Here is a 12,500-nt window from a genome sequence, read left to right on the forward strand (position 1 = left end):
CTCACCTGCCCCCCAGCCTCTCCTCCCCCCTCACCTGCCCCCCCACCTCTCCTCTCCCTAAGGCGCCCAGGCGGGCAGGCGGGCAGCAGACGGGAGGCTGCGCCAGAGACCCCTCGGCCGCACTTGCCTGCAGGCGCCGGGCGTACTGCTCCCGCACCTCGGGCTCGGCGGCCGCCAGCTTCCGCTCCAGCTCCAGCAGCCGCCTCAGGTTGCTGCTGGACTCGGAGTGGATGATCTCCAGGTTGATCCTGAAAGGCCGGGGGGTCAGGTGCCCGCGGGGGGCTGGCCTCACCCTGCACCCATGGCTGCCAGAAGCACGTCGGAGCTCTGGCTGGGCTGGGCGGGATGGGCGGGCAGGCGCCGGGCCTGCAGGCGATGGCCAGAGGACCCGCCACCGCGGCTCCCAGAGCCGCCCCTGCCGGCAGCGGACCCACGCGTGCACCCCCCCCCCCCCCCGGGCCCGTCTGGACGGGGAGGCGCGGAGGCGGCCGCTCAGGGGCAGCCTTTGGAGGGCTGCGGCTGAGCGTGCGGCCATTCCCTGCCTCTCCAGACCTCCGTTTCCCTCCAGGTCACGGGGACGGGCGTGGGGGCAGCCGTCCCTGGGGTCCCGGTGGTACTCGCTGGTGGGACGGGCAGGGCCTGGCTCGGAGCGGCGGGGGCGGGAGGCACCTACCCGGCCGCCTGGGCGGGCTGCTCCAGGTCCCGGGGCAGCTGCAGGAGCTCCGGGTGGCTCTTCTCCACCTCCTGCAAGAGCCGGTCCGGGGGTGGCCGGGGGTGCCCGCCCGGCCTCCACCTCCCCTGGCCGGACCGCGGGGACAGGGAGGGGCGGGAGGCAGGGGCGGTGGGAGGTTCCGGAGTGTGGCTGGGGCAGCAGGCGGGGGAGGGGGGGGTCCCTGAGGCCGGGCGGTGCCCACCTCCAGCACGTGGTGCAGCAGCGTCACGCGGCTCTGCTGGGCCTTGGTCTCGGTGAGCTTCAGCAGCGTGCTGATCTTGAAGCCGTCGGCGTTCCCGGTGTGGCTGCCCTGGAGGGGAGGAGGAGGAGGGGGAGTGTCCCTGCCTGCGGGGGGGGGGGGGGGGGCATAGGCGGGGGCAGGGCAGGGGCCGCTCACGTAGTTGAGGAAGTTCCCGATCCTCAGGGTGTGTGTGTGTGTGTGTGTGTGTGTGTGTGTGCCGCAGGGCGGGCGGGTGGGGGGGACAGGCAGGGGCAGGGGCAGGGGCAGGGGCAGGGGCAGGGCAGGGGCCGCTCACGTAGTTGAGGAAGTTCCCGATCCTCAGGATCAGCTGGCAGAAGACGGGCAGCAGGCGGCTGGAGAGCAGGCCTGGGGGGGGACGGGGCTCAGGGAGGTGCCTGCCCCCCTCCCCCTCACAGCCCACGGCCGTGGGGAGGATGCGGGGCGGACCCTTCCAGAACCTCTGGCTTCGCTGTTCTCAGCAAACCATTGTGGGGGCTTCCAGGGGGTGTCCCTTCTGCCCTGTCCCCACGGTGGGCGCGGGTGCCCACTGCTGGCCCCGCTGGGCTAGCGGCCCCGGGCCAGGGCTGCAGCGGGTCCCGCCGGCTCCCCGCTCAGGGGTGTGTGTGTGTGTGTGCGGGTGTCTGTGTGTGTGTGTGCAAATCTGCGTGCACATGCCTGTGTCTGCCTGTGTGAGTCTGCGCACATGCATGCGCCTGTGCGTGCCCGCGTGCACACGCAGTTGGCCTCAGAGCCGGGGGAGGGTGGTCTGTGACATGAGGGGGCTCAGCACCCACGGGCGCCCTCGGGACAGTCTGGGTGCAGGGCTGGGGGCCCGCCTGTGTGCCCCCCCGGGGCTCGGGCCACTCACTCTCGCAGGCGCTGAGCATCAGCTGGGCCTTGGGCCGCACCATGTCCAGCACCACGGCGGTGCCCTCACACAGCAGCATGCACTCCACCCGCAGCTGGTAGCTGGGGGCGGGGCGGGCGGTCAGGGCGGCCTGGCAGCCCTGCCCTGGCCCGCAGCCCGCGGGCACAGAGCTGGGGTCCCCCCTCCAGGTCACACCAGCCCGGCCTCAGCTGGGCTGGGCGGGGCCCAGGGAGGGGCTGTCCGACCAGCACCCAGTGCGATCACCTCCCTGGGGGCTCCCTCCTCTGAGAAAGGCTGGGGTCTCTCAGGGAGGCCACCGGGGCCTGCCCCCCCCCCCGGGACCCTCCCCCCCGCCCACCACGCCCTGCTGAGCCCTCAGGTCCCCCGGGGGCCGTGGCTGGTGCAGGAGGGAGGGAGGGGCAGGGAGCCGGCTGGCCGCTCACCAGGGGATGCCCAGCAGCAGGAGGTAGAACTGGTCGGCACTGGCCAGCTTGGCACGGTCCTCCGTGAAGGAGCGCAGGTTTTCGATCTGGGGGAGGCCCACGCGGGGGTGAGGCGGCCAGTGCGCCCGGCCACCTCCCCCGGGGCCCCCGCAGGCCCGCCCTCCCGGGGCCCCCGCAGGCCCGCCCTCCCGGGGCCCCCGCAGGCCCCACCCCTCCCGGAGCCCCCACAGGCCCCACCCCTCCCGGAGCCCCCACAGGCCCCACCCCTCCCGGGGCCCCCGCAGGCCCGTTCCTCCCGGACCCCCCGCAGGCCCGCCCCCCGCCCTGTGCCCCCGCAGGCCCGCCCCCCGCCCTGTGCCCCCGCAGGCCCGCCCTCCCGGAGCCCCCGCAGGCCCGCCCCCCGCCCTGTGCCCCCGCAGGCCCGCCCTCCCGGAGCCCCCGCAGGCCCACCCCTCCCGGGGCCCCCGCAGGCCCGCCCTCCGGGCCCCTGACCTCGTGCTTCTCGGGCAGGAGCTTGAGGAGCTGCTTGAGCACCTCCACGTCGAACTTGGCCGTGTCCCCCGCGCGGATCATGGCGGCCACCTCCTCGTTGGGGCTGGAGGGCAGGAGGGCGGGGTTGGAGGTGGAAGAGACCCTGCCAGGCAGGTGGGGAGCCCTCGGCCCAGGACCCCTCTGGTCACCCCGTGAGGTCGGGCACAGAGAAGGTGAAACAGCAGGAGGCTGGGCTGAATGGCTGTGCCCAGCCGGAGCGCCCTGTGCCCCCTCCGGCGGCTGCCAGGGGGCCAGGGATGCCCGCGGGCTCCTGCAGGAGGAGCTGGGGGCGGGCGGGAGCCTGGACTGGGGCAGTCTGGCTATCACCCCACCGTCTGGCCGGAGCCAGGATTGCACCGCCAGGGCGGCCTGCAGAGGGCAGTGCTGAGCCCAAGGTGAACCGCGGGGAGGCAGGGCCCGGCCAGGAGGGGGCGCCCTGAGCTCACCACTTGAACTGCTTCAGGAAGATGTTGAGGTTCAGGCTCTTCTTGGAGTCCAGGAAGGTGATCTGGAAAGACGGCACCGTGAGCGGCCCCCGAGGGCAGCGGGGGGCGGAGGGGGCAGCGGGGGAGAGTGGGGGGCACACCCAGGCCCGGCCCACCTCCTTGGGCTCCTTCCTGGCCGGGGCGGTGGCCGGCTCCTTGGGCTTGGCCACGGGAAGGAGAAGAGCTGCTCGATGCTGGAGAAGTCGGGCTCCACCGCCTCGGCGCCCAGGCTGCCCAGCGCGGCCCACATGGAGCGGTGCTCTGCGGGGGGAAGGGGCCGTCCGTCAGCCCCCGTCAGCCCCGTCCGCCCCCCCGTCCTGGGCCCCCCCCCCCCCCGTCCCGGCCCCACCGCCTCGGCCCCCCCGTCCCGGCCCCACCGCCACGGCCCCACCGTCCCGGGCCCCCCGCCCCGTCCCGGCCCCCCGTCAGCCCCACCGTCAGCCCCCCCCTGTCCCGGCCCCACCGCCCGGCCCCACCATCCTGGGCCCCCCGCCCCGTCCCAGCCCCCCATCAGCCCCGTCCGCCCCCCTGTCCTGGGCCACCCCCGTCCCGGCCCCCCCGTCCCGCCCCACCATGCCAGCCCCACCGCGCTGACCTTGGCTGTGACCTCTGAGCACACAGCACCCGGTCCCCAGGGTGACGGGCACCCAGGGCCTGAGCAGGGCAGGGCTGTGGCATCAGACACACACCAGCTTCCAAGGTCCCTGAGAGGCAGGTCCCACGGCTGACCTCTGACCTGCTCCCTCCCCACCCGCCCTGGACCACACAGGGCAGAGCCCGGAGCAGGACAGACTGCCGTGGCCCGTGCCACGGGCGCCCGCTCCCCGCCGGCAGCCCCCGCCCGCCCAGAAAGGAGGGAGGCGCAGCACACCGGCCTCACCTTGGGCCACGTGGGACGGCAGCTTCTGCCAGTTGAGCTTCTTCATGCGCAGCGTCGGGGGGTGGACCTGCCGGTGGCGGGGGACCCGGGCGGCGCCCAGGCCGCAGTCCACGTGGGCCACGACCATGTCCTCCACGCCGCCCAGGGCAGGGGGCGCCGCGGAGCCCGGCGGGGGCGGGGGCGGGGGCGGGCCCCCCATGCCCGGGAGAGGGGGAGGAGGGGGGGGCAGGGTCCCACTCTGGCCAGGCAATGGGGGTGGGGGAGGGGGTGGGGGGAGCGGGGTCCCCAGGCCTGGCAGGGGAGGGGGGGGAGGTGGGGGGGGAGGAGGGGGTAATGAGGTCTCGGAACCTGGCAGGGGTGGGGGTGGGGGAGGAGGGGGAGGAGGGGGCGGGGCGGCGGAGCTGGGGGAGCTGGGTGCCGGCGGGGATGGGGTGGGCGTTGTTGGCTGTTCCTGGGCCGCTGGCCGCTCGCCGCTCGCGCTCTGCACGCTGCCGGCCCGCGGGCCCTCCACCCCGGCCTGCGGGGCGCCCGTGTGCTGGGGGGCGCCGCCCTTCCAGCTCTGGCCCAGGTTGGCCTGGACACCCTTGTGGGCCTTGTCCAGGGCGCCCGGGCCCGGCCGCCGCTTGACGGACACCAGCCGCTCCACCATCTCGTCCAGCGTGCACTCCCGGGCTGCGGGGGCCGCCGGGTCAGGGGGCAGGCACAGGTCAGGGGTCACGGGCGGGCACCCCCATGCTGTAGACCCCGGGGGTGCCCAGCAGGCGGCGCCGCTCACCGTCGCTGGCCAGGAGCACGGCCCGGGTCACCAGGCGCTCCAGCGCCTCCCACAGCAGCTGGCCGGAGCGCAGGCCGGGGTCCAGCAGCAGCAGGCCCTGCAGCACGGACAGCAGCTGCGCGGACGCCGGGGAGCGGCTCACCTGCGGGCGGAGGGCGCGGTCAGCGGCCACCCCGGCCCGGGGGTGCCGGAAGCGTGCGGCCCGACCACGGGTGCCTCCCAGGGGCCGGGCACCAGCCTGCGCGGGTTCCCGCTGCACTGGGCCGGCCCGCGCTCCGGGCTGGGCTGTGCATTGTGGGATGTTCAGCAGCATCCCTGCCCACGCGGGACGGCCCACAGCCTCAGAGGTTCCTGGCGGCTGTAGTCTGAGAACCACGGGGGCCAGAGCAGGACGGTGACCGGCCGGCGAGGCCCGAGCTGAGCCAGAACTCTGCCTCCTGGGTCTGGGGTGCCCTCTGCCCCTCCTGGGGGCAGCCTGCTGGGCCCGGACCACAGCCTCCTCTGTAGCCCTGGCCTGGGCCCCCCGGCCTCCTGGCTTCCTGGTCCCCTGGCCCTGTCACCCAGAGCTCGGCTGCTCCCTGAGGTGGCTCCAGACCGGGCCTCGCTGTGCAGCCACGGAGGGGGACGGGGTGGGGGGAAGGAGGGGGACGGGGTGGGGGACCGAGGGGGACAGGGTAGGGGACACGGAGGGGGCGGAGGGGGTCAGGGGGAGGGGGACGGGACGGGGGCTGCCCACCTTGTGGAACAGCGACGCGAAGACCTCCCGGTGGCTGCTCATGTCCACGCCCCCGCACACCTGCAGCAGCTCCTCCTCGTCCTCCGCCTTGGCCTCCTCGAAGGCCTCCAGCTGGATCAGCACGTCTGCGTCCTCCAGGTCCCTGTGCCGGGCGGGGGGCCGGGCGGCTGAGCCGGAGCCCCCACAGCCGCCCCCACGCGGGACGCCCACCCCAAGCAGGGCAAGGGCCACAGCAGCCGGGGGCGCTGGGCTGTGGGCGGGCTGCGTGGTCAGGGCAGAGGCTCAGGGACGGAGCTGGGAGGGGGTGGTCACTGCGGGGCTGGGTGGGCTTCTGCCAGAGCCGGGGGAGCTTGATTGTTCACTGGGCCCAGGACCTGCCAGTCATCTTAGTCTGGCCAATGAGCTGTGCATTCAGCGGCAGGGCAGGCCCTCTCTGCACCCCAAAGACCTTTACTGGGGTCACATCAGCCTGCTTCTGCCTCCTGGGGACCCCCACCCAAAGCTGACACCCGGGGAGGGTCCCGATGAGGCCTCGGTGGAGGGTCTCAGCTCTGTGGGTGCCCAGGAGCCCAGTTAAAATGGAATTTCAGAGAAACAACGAATGGCCCGGCCGGTGTGGCTCAGTGGTTGAACATAGATCCATGAACCAGGAGGTCAGGGTTCGATTCCCGATCAGGGCACATGCCCAGGTGGCAGGCTTGATCCCTAGTGAGGGGCGTGCAGGAGGCAACCGATCAATGATTCTCTTCATTGGTGTTTCTCTCTCCCTCTCCCTTCCTCTCTGACATCAATGAAAACATATAAAAAAGAGAAGCAATGAGTGCTTTTCAGCATAAGTTCACTCCCTGCATCAATGGGACATGCTCACACTACGGCAGCTGTCTGCCTGAGGCCAGTCTGACGGGGTCCTGTCTGCACGGGCAGCCCTGGCTCAGGAAGGGATGGCTGGGCGCTCGCTGGGACCCGGCCCTGCCCCCTGGGCGCTGTGTGGAGCCGGAGGCAGGCGGGAGCGGCCGGGGACTCACGGGAGCCGCGTCAGCACGTCCAGCAGCTGCAGCCCTGGGGAGGGACGGAGGGTCAGCGGCGCCCCTCCGGTCACTCCTCCTCTGCCGCCCTCCCCGGGCCCCTCCCGACACCCCGAGCCCAGCGTGGAGTGGAGGGTCCCTGCCTCCCACAGTGTCCCTGTCACCACTGGGCCAGGCTCAGGACCCTGCCTCCCACCAAGAGGTCCCTGCCCGCGAAGGGGCCGCTGGGGGTCAGGCTGCTTCCAGGGCCCGGGGGGGGGGGGGTCAGTGCCTGGGGGGGGTCAGGGCGCTGTGGGGGGTCAGGGCGCTGTGGGGGGTCGGGGCGCTGTGGGGGGTCGGGGCGCTGTGGGGGGCCGGGGCGCTGTGGGGGGCTGGGGCGCTGTGGGGAGGTCGGGGCCCGGTTGGGGGGTCAGGCCCCGGTGGCGGGGGTTGGGCCGGGGGGGGGGTCGGGGCGTGGTGGGGGTCAGGGCCCAGGGGGTTTCGGGGCCCGGTGGGGGGTCGGGCCCGGGGAAGGGGGCTCGCAGCGCGGGGCTGACCGATGAACTCGCCGCGCAGCTGGGTGCGGGCGCGCAGGTCCTCGGGGCCCAGGATGATGGCGTTGACCACGCTGAGCAGGGTGGCCACGTAGGGCAGGTTGTCGCTGCCGGAGAGTTCTGTCATGATGACGCTGAAGCGGTACTGCTGGCTGCACACGGTCTGCGGGGGGCGGGGGGGCGGGGGGCGGGGTGAGTGTGTGTGAGTGTGTGTGTGTGCGCGCACCTCGCCCCGGCCCGGCCCGGCCCGAGCCCCGCCGCCCGCCGCCCTCACCTTGTAGTGGTCCAGGGCGTCCAGCGCCAGGGCATGGCCCTCGGGTGAGTAGATGCACAGGGCGGCCAGCAGCTCAAACACCTGCTTCTTGACCATCACGTTGGACGTGTCCAGAGCTGCCGAGGGCGGGATGGGGGTGTCTCAGCGGGGACTCAGGCATCCAGGCCAGGCCTCCCCCTCGGCCTTCCCCCACCTGTGGGGGCCTCTGCCCAGCACTGCCCACTTCAGCCAGGAACGCGGGCAGCGGGCAAACACCAGGGGGCGCTCTGCACTTGCCCATCTCCCAGCTCTACCACCTGCCTCCAGCCTCACACCCTCCCTCCCCCAGCCTGAAAGTTCCGGGGTGCCCCTTGCCAGCCCGGCTGAGAGCACGTCACAGAAGACGCTACATGCAGACGGGCATGGCCAGGCCTGGGCGGGTCAGACAAGAATGAGGTGACCGCCATCCCACTCACCCACACAGGCTCCCGCTTGTCACTGCCCCCCGGAGCCCCAAGCTGGAGGGACACGGTCACCCCCATGGACAGCAGGCCGGGGTGTGGGGGCAGGGCCACAGGGACCTCGGGGTCTCTGAGACTATCGAGGAGGTGACGTGAGCTGGGACTCACGGGGAGCAGGGCTGTGCAGACTCAGGCAGAGCGCAGCCTGCTGGGGAGGGGGTCCCGGGGCCCCCTTCATGAAGCCCCCCTCCCCCACGTGCAGGGTGGGGGGGTGGGGGGGTGCCGGCCAGACCTGAGGGGCCGGTGGAGTGCAGTGGGAGGGGGCGGGGGTTGGGGTGTGTGTGGAGCCTGGACCAGCAGCAGGCCAGGTGAGAACTGGGGCAAAGCCATAAAACAGAGGGGGCAACTGGGTGTGGCTGGTGGAGGGACCAGGGCTCCAGGTGACCTGGCTGGGGGTGGGGGTGGTGTGTGTGTGTGTCCCAGACTAGGGTAAGGTGACCAGACATCCCGATTTCTAACAATCGGCCCCGCGTCCCGAGGCGTTTTATTTAAAATGCCATGGGACACGGGACAAATTGTTAAAAATCGGGCCGAAATCGGTTTGGCTCAGTGGGTAGAGCGTCAGCCTGCGGACTAAAAGGTCTGGGGTTCGATTCGGTCAAGGGCATGTACCTTGGTTGCGGGCACATCCCCAGTGGGGGGTGTGTAAGAGGCAGCTGATCGATGATTCTCTCTCATAGATGTTTCTAACTCTCTATCCCTCTCTCTTCCTCTCTGTAAAAAAAATCAATGATATATTTTTTAAAACTTGTTAAAAATGGGGACGTCTGGCCGAGACCGGTTTGGCTCAATGGATAGAGCATCGGCTTGGGGACTGAAGGGTCCCGGGTTCGATTCCGGTCAAGGGCATGTACCTTGGTTGCGGGCATATCCTCAGTGGGGGGTGTGCAAGAGGCAGCTGATCGATGTCTCTCTCTCATCGATGTTTCTAGCTTTCTATCCCTCTCTCTTCCTCTCTGTAAAAAATCAATAAAATATATTAAAAAAAAAAAAAAAATGGGGACGTCTGGTCACCTTAGACTAGGGGCACAGGGGCGGAACTGGCGCCTCCTCCAGGAAGCCCTCCCTGCCTGCCCAGCCCCGTCTCCTCCCGGGCGCCTAGCCCTCCGCCGCCTGGCATGACCGTGGCCAAGGCCTGCCTCTGCCCGTGGCCGGCCCTCGGCGCCCGCCCGCTCACCCTGGGAGAGCTGGCGCACGTAGGCCTGGTTGCTGAGGATGTACTCCATGCCCTGCCGGGAGTTCATGACGGCGCGCACGCAGCTGACGCAGGTGAGCTGCAGCAGGGCGTCCGCGATGCGGGCCACGCCGCGGCCCGACAATCGCGCCAGGGCCTCGAGCAGCAGGTCCAGGCCGCTCTGCTCCAGGAACTGCACCATCCAGCCGCCGTCGCTGCCCTCCAGCCGCTTGCGCAGGCCGGAGTAGTTGACCACGGAGGGCATCTGCAGCAGCCGGATGCACAGCTCGGGGTCCGCGTTCTCCAGGTTGGCCTCCGTGGGGTCGGCGTCCTGCGGCCCCAGCTTCTCCTTCAGCGCCGCCCACTTGCGCTGCGCGCCCTCCTTCACCGACATCTTGCCGAACTGCGGGGCCAGAGGGTAGAGGGGGGTGGGGCGGTCAGCCAGGGGGGACTGGCGCCTCCTCCAGGAAGCCTTCCCTGCCTGCCAGCCCCCGTCTCCTCCGGTGCGTCCCCCGCCTGGTACTTCCACCCACCAAACGGGTCCCAGCGCTTCCGGCTGGCACCCCGAAGCTCACAGTGCAGGGTCCCCGTGCCTGGCGCTCCTGCACCCACCCTGACTGAGTCTCCATAGTAACCAGAGGCGGCAGCATGCCCTGCTGGGTGCCCCTCGACCTCATAGCCACCCCAGGCAGCCCCACGCGGACCGGGGCGACAGGCAGCCAGCACGTTGTGTCCGGGCGCCCTGATCTCCCCCGGGTGTGGCCCAGCACCCCAGGCTGCCTGCAGGGCGTCAGTGGGGCTGGGGGGCCGACTCGAGGGTCATGCCCAACGCCCATCGGTTCTGGCAAGACCAGGCCCCGCGGGGGAGCAGCCTGCCAGGCCCCGGTCCCGCGGGCCTGCGTGCGGCTGGCGTGTGGGTGGAGGACGGGGTGCCCCAGGCCCTCGGCTCGGGGGTGCAGCCGGATCCGCTGCCACAGGTGTGACCCCGAAGCCTGGCTGTAGAAACTGCCGCTTGGGTCTGGACTTACTCGTCTGCTAAAACAACAGAGAGTTACTCTGATTTTCTGGACTCATGGGTGCCATCCCGACCCTCCATGGAGGATGGTGTGGATGTCCCAGTGGTCACCGGAGGGCATTCCCGGGCCCCAGCACAGACCAGTTATCCTAAATGGCCTCAGCGGCTACAGAGTGTGCATTCCTGCTGACTCAGTGGCCCTGGAATCCAGACCGCACAGTTACCCTAAACTGTCCAGGTGGTCAGACCCAGATAACGTGCTCCTGTAGGTTCAGGGATTCGTGGATAATCACTCAGTTGCTCAGATACTGCTTCTGTGAAAGCTTTCCCCGAACCAGGTTCCTCATTCCAGACCCAGAGATGTAACGGACACCCCTGTGCCGTTCTGGCCAGGTGAGCCGGACAGAACATCACAGAGTGTGTGGTGAGCTGTCCGGGGCTGCGAGGTCTGGAGCTTTACCCCTCTTATGCCTCCGGCCGTTAATAAATGACTCCATAATTCCACTTTTTGAGGCGCCCTTGGTAAGATGGGGGTTACACTTCAACAACCCCACCCCGAATGTCCCCCAACTGAGCCTCTGTGCCATCGCCACCACCCGCCCCCTCCCTGGCGCCCTCGGCCGTGACGCTGTCTGAACCACAGCCCCTGGGGACAGGCCCGCAGGCAGGCGGCCCATGCTCCCTGCAGCCATGTATGGCTCGAGTCTTATATTTAGCTGAGAAGGGCCGTGTGACGGCCTGGTCTCGGCACTGCCCACCCCCAGCCCCCAGCCTCCCCGGCCCCCTGGGGCAGGAGTGTGCACCCCACTCTACAGGAGGGGCGCCCCGAGAAGCACAGAGCGGGAAACGGCAGAGCCCAGTGAGCCTGGACCCCAGGGGGCTCCGCAGGGCTGCCCCGGGGAGGGGAGAGCGGGGCCGTCCCAGGCCAGGCAGGGCCAGGAGGCTGACGGGCCGGGAGCCCACGGCTGCCCCTCCTGGAGGCCCTGCGCCCACTGCCTGGGTGAGGATGGGGTGTCCTCCCTTGGGCTCCCGGAGCCCACCCCGAGGCCTGCTGGGAGCACAGAGCAGGGACACCGCCTGCGGACGTGGCCTCTCAGCAGTCCCTCCTGTTTGCCGTGGGTCCTCCCAGGAGGCAGCCCCGCCTCCTCCCCCTTCCCCTCCCCCTGGGGCCAACGGTCCTTCGGGACCCCCTGGGGCCCGCCCGCGAGGCGGCCTGGCTACCTGCATGGGCGCCCAGCCCTGGCCCTTGCCCACAGACTTTGGCCAAGTCCCTGCCCATCTGAGCCTCAGTTTCCCCCCCTGCACCTCTGGCACCAGCCGGCTGGAAGCATCGGACAGGCAGCAAAGCGAGTGTTGGGGTGCTCCGAACACCCCCTCCCAGGCCAGCCCCAGGGGCCCCGCACTGTCCACTCACCCAGATGCGCAAGGCCTTCCGGCTGCCTCTGCCCACCCACCCCAGGCCCGGCCGCGGGCCGCCCCGCCCGCCCTCCTGGCTCCTCATGGCCGCAGCCCAGGCCCCGCCGGCCTCTCCGACGGGCCCCAGCGTGCACACGCCGCCCCTGGGTGCTGCTGCTTAAAGAGGCGCCCGGAGCCGGCCCTGCCCTCCCGGCTCCCATTGGCCCGAGTCCCTGCTTCTCTGGCTCCGGCTGCATGGACAGAACTCTCCCAGGCCCGCGCTGGCCTCCAGTGACCCGCGCTGCCAAGAGCCCCAGGGGCCCCTGATGCAGGGAAGCCGGCAGCCAGAGCCGCCTGGACCGCCCCGCCCTGCCCAGGGCCCCGTCCCCGGCCATTTGGGGTCCCTTTGGTCTGGGGGGGAGATGACCGATCCCATCTGCCCATGGAGACCCTCTGCTCTGCGTCCTGGCACTGACTGCACAGCTGGCCACGCCCATCGGAGACCGGGGGCCCCGCTGGCCGGGCCGGTGTGGACGGCGTCCGGACGGACAGGTCCGGGTGGGAGGGGCAGCCTTCCTCCGCGGGAGGCCCACCGGCAGGTCCCACAGAGCACCCTCCCTAGAAGCATCCGCAGGTCTCCAAGAGGAGAGAGCGGGAGGGGACGAGGTCAGGAGCCAGGCCGCAGGCACAGATATCGCTGACCCGGCCGCCAGGAAGGGCCTCCATCGGCAGGAACCAGCCCAGGAAGCCGCTCCGCTCCGGGGGGCCTGCAGGAAGTCAGACCTCCCTCCAGGGGCAACACCCTGGCTGGGGGGTAACTGACGGGCTTCCGGAGTCCCTCCCCCTCTGCAGCGTGGAACCCACCAGGGACAGCCCAGTGGGTCCCCAAACTGCCACTCAGGACACCCCAGCC

The 12,500-nt window shown here is 71.0% G+C and overlaps 2 protein-coding genes and 1 long non-coding RNA gene across 10 annotated transcripts in view; all 3 read right to left on the reverse strand.

The window, feature by feature from the left end:
* The window catches only part of MAGI2 (membrane associated guanylate kinase, WW and PDZ domain containing 2), a 1,098,541-nt gene that overhangs the window by 231,507 nt on the left and 854,534 nt on the right, over window positions 1-12,500 (reverse strand). The window lies entirely within an intron of this gene.
* On the reverse strand, window positions 712-1,156 carry LOC311629166. The gene is made up of 3 exons (XR_014796166.1): window positions 1,110-1,156; window positions 915-1,022; window positions 712-744 (listed from the first exon to the last, which is right to left on the reverse strand). It is a non-coding gene; the product is annotated as an uncharacterized lncRNA (long non-coding RNA).
* LOC311629160 (inverted formin-2-like) overlaps window positions 2,753-12,500 on the reverse strand; it is an 18,715-nt gene continuing 8,967 nt past the window's right edge. The window contains exons 3-12 of the mRNA XM_084897042.1: window positions 9,181-9,580; window positions 7,504-7,619; window positions 7,233-7,392; window positions 6,697-6,730; window positions 5,672-5,813; window positions 4,936-5,077; window positions 4,161-4,832; window positions 3,397-3,541; window positions 3,242-3,303; window positions 2,753-2,859 (exon numbers count right to left, since the gene is read on the reverse strand). Coding sequence (XP_084753168.1) covers window positions 3,273-3,303; window positions 3,397-3,541; window positions 4,161-4,832; window positions 4,936-5,077; window positions 5,672-5,813; window positions 6,697-6,730; window positions 7,233-7,392; window positions 7,504-7,619; window positions 9,181-9,571 — 1,833 coding nt within the window. The 5' untranslated portion in view covers window positions 9,572-9,580 and the 3' untranslated portion in view covers window positions 2,753-2,859; window positions 3,242-3,272. The remainder of the gene's footprint in view (window positions 2,860-3,241; window positions 3,304-3,396; window positions 3,542-4,160; window positions 4,833-4,935; window positions 5,078-5,671; window positions 5,814-6,696; window positions 6,731-7,232; window positions 7,393-7,503; window positions 7,620-9,180; window positions 9,581-12,500) is intronic.

The sequence above is a fragment of the Pipistrellus hanaki genome, assembly GCF_964339955.1.
Source record: "Pipistrellus hanaki genome assembly, chromosome: 10".
Taxonomy (NCBI): Eukaryota; Metazoa; Chordata; class Mammalia; order Chiroptera; family Vespertilionidae; genus Pipistrellus; species Pipistrellus hanaki.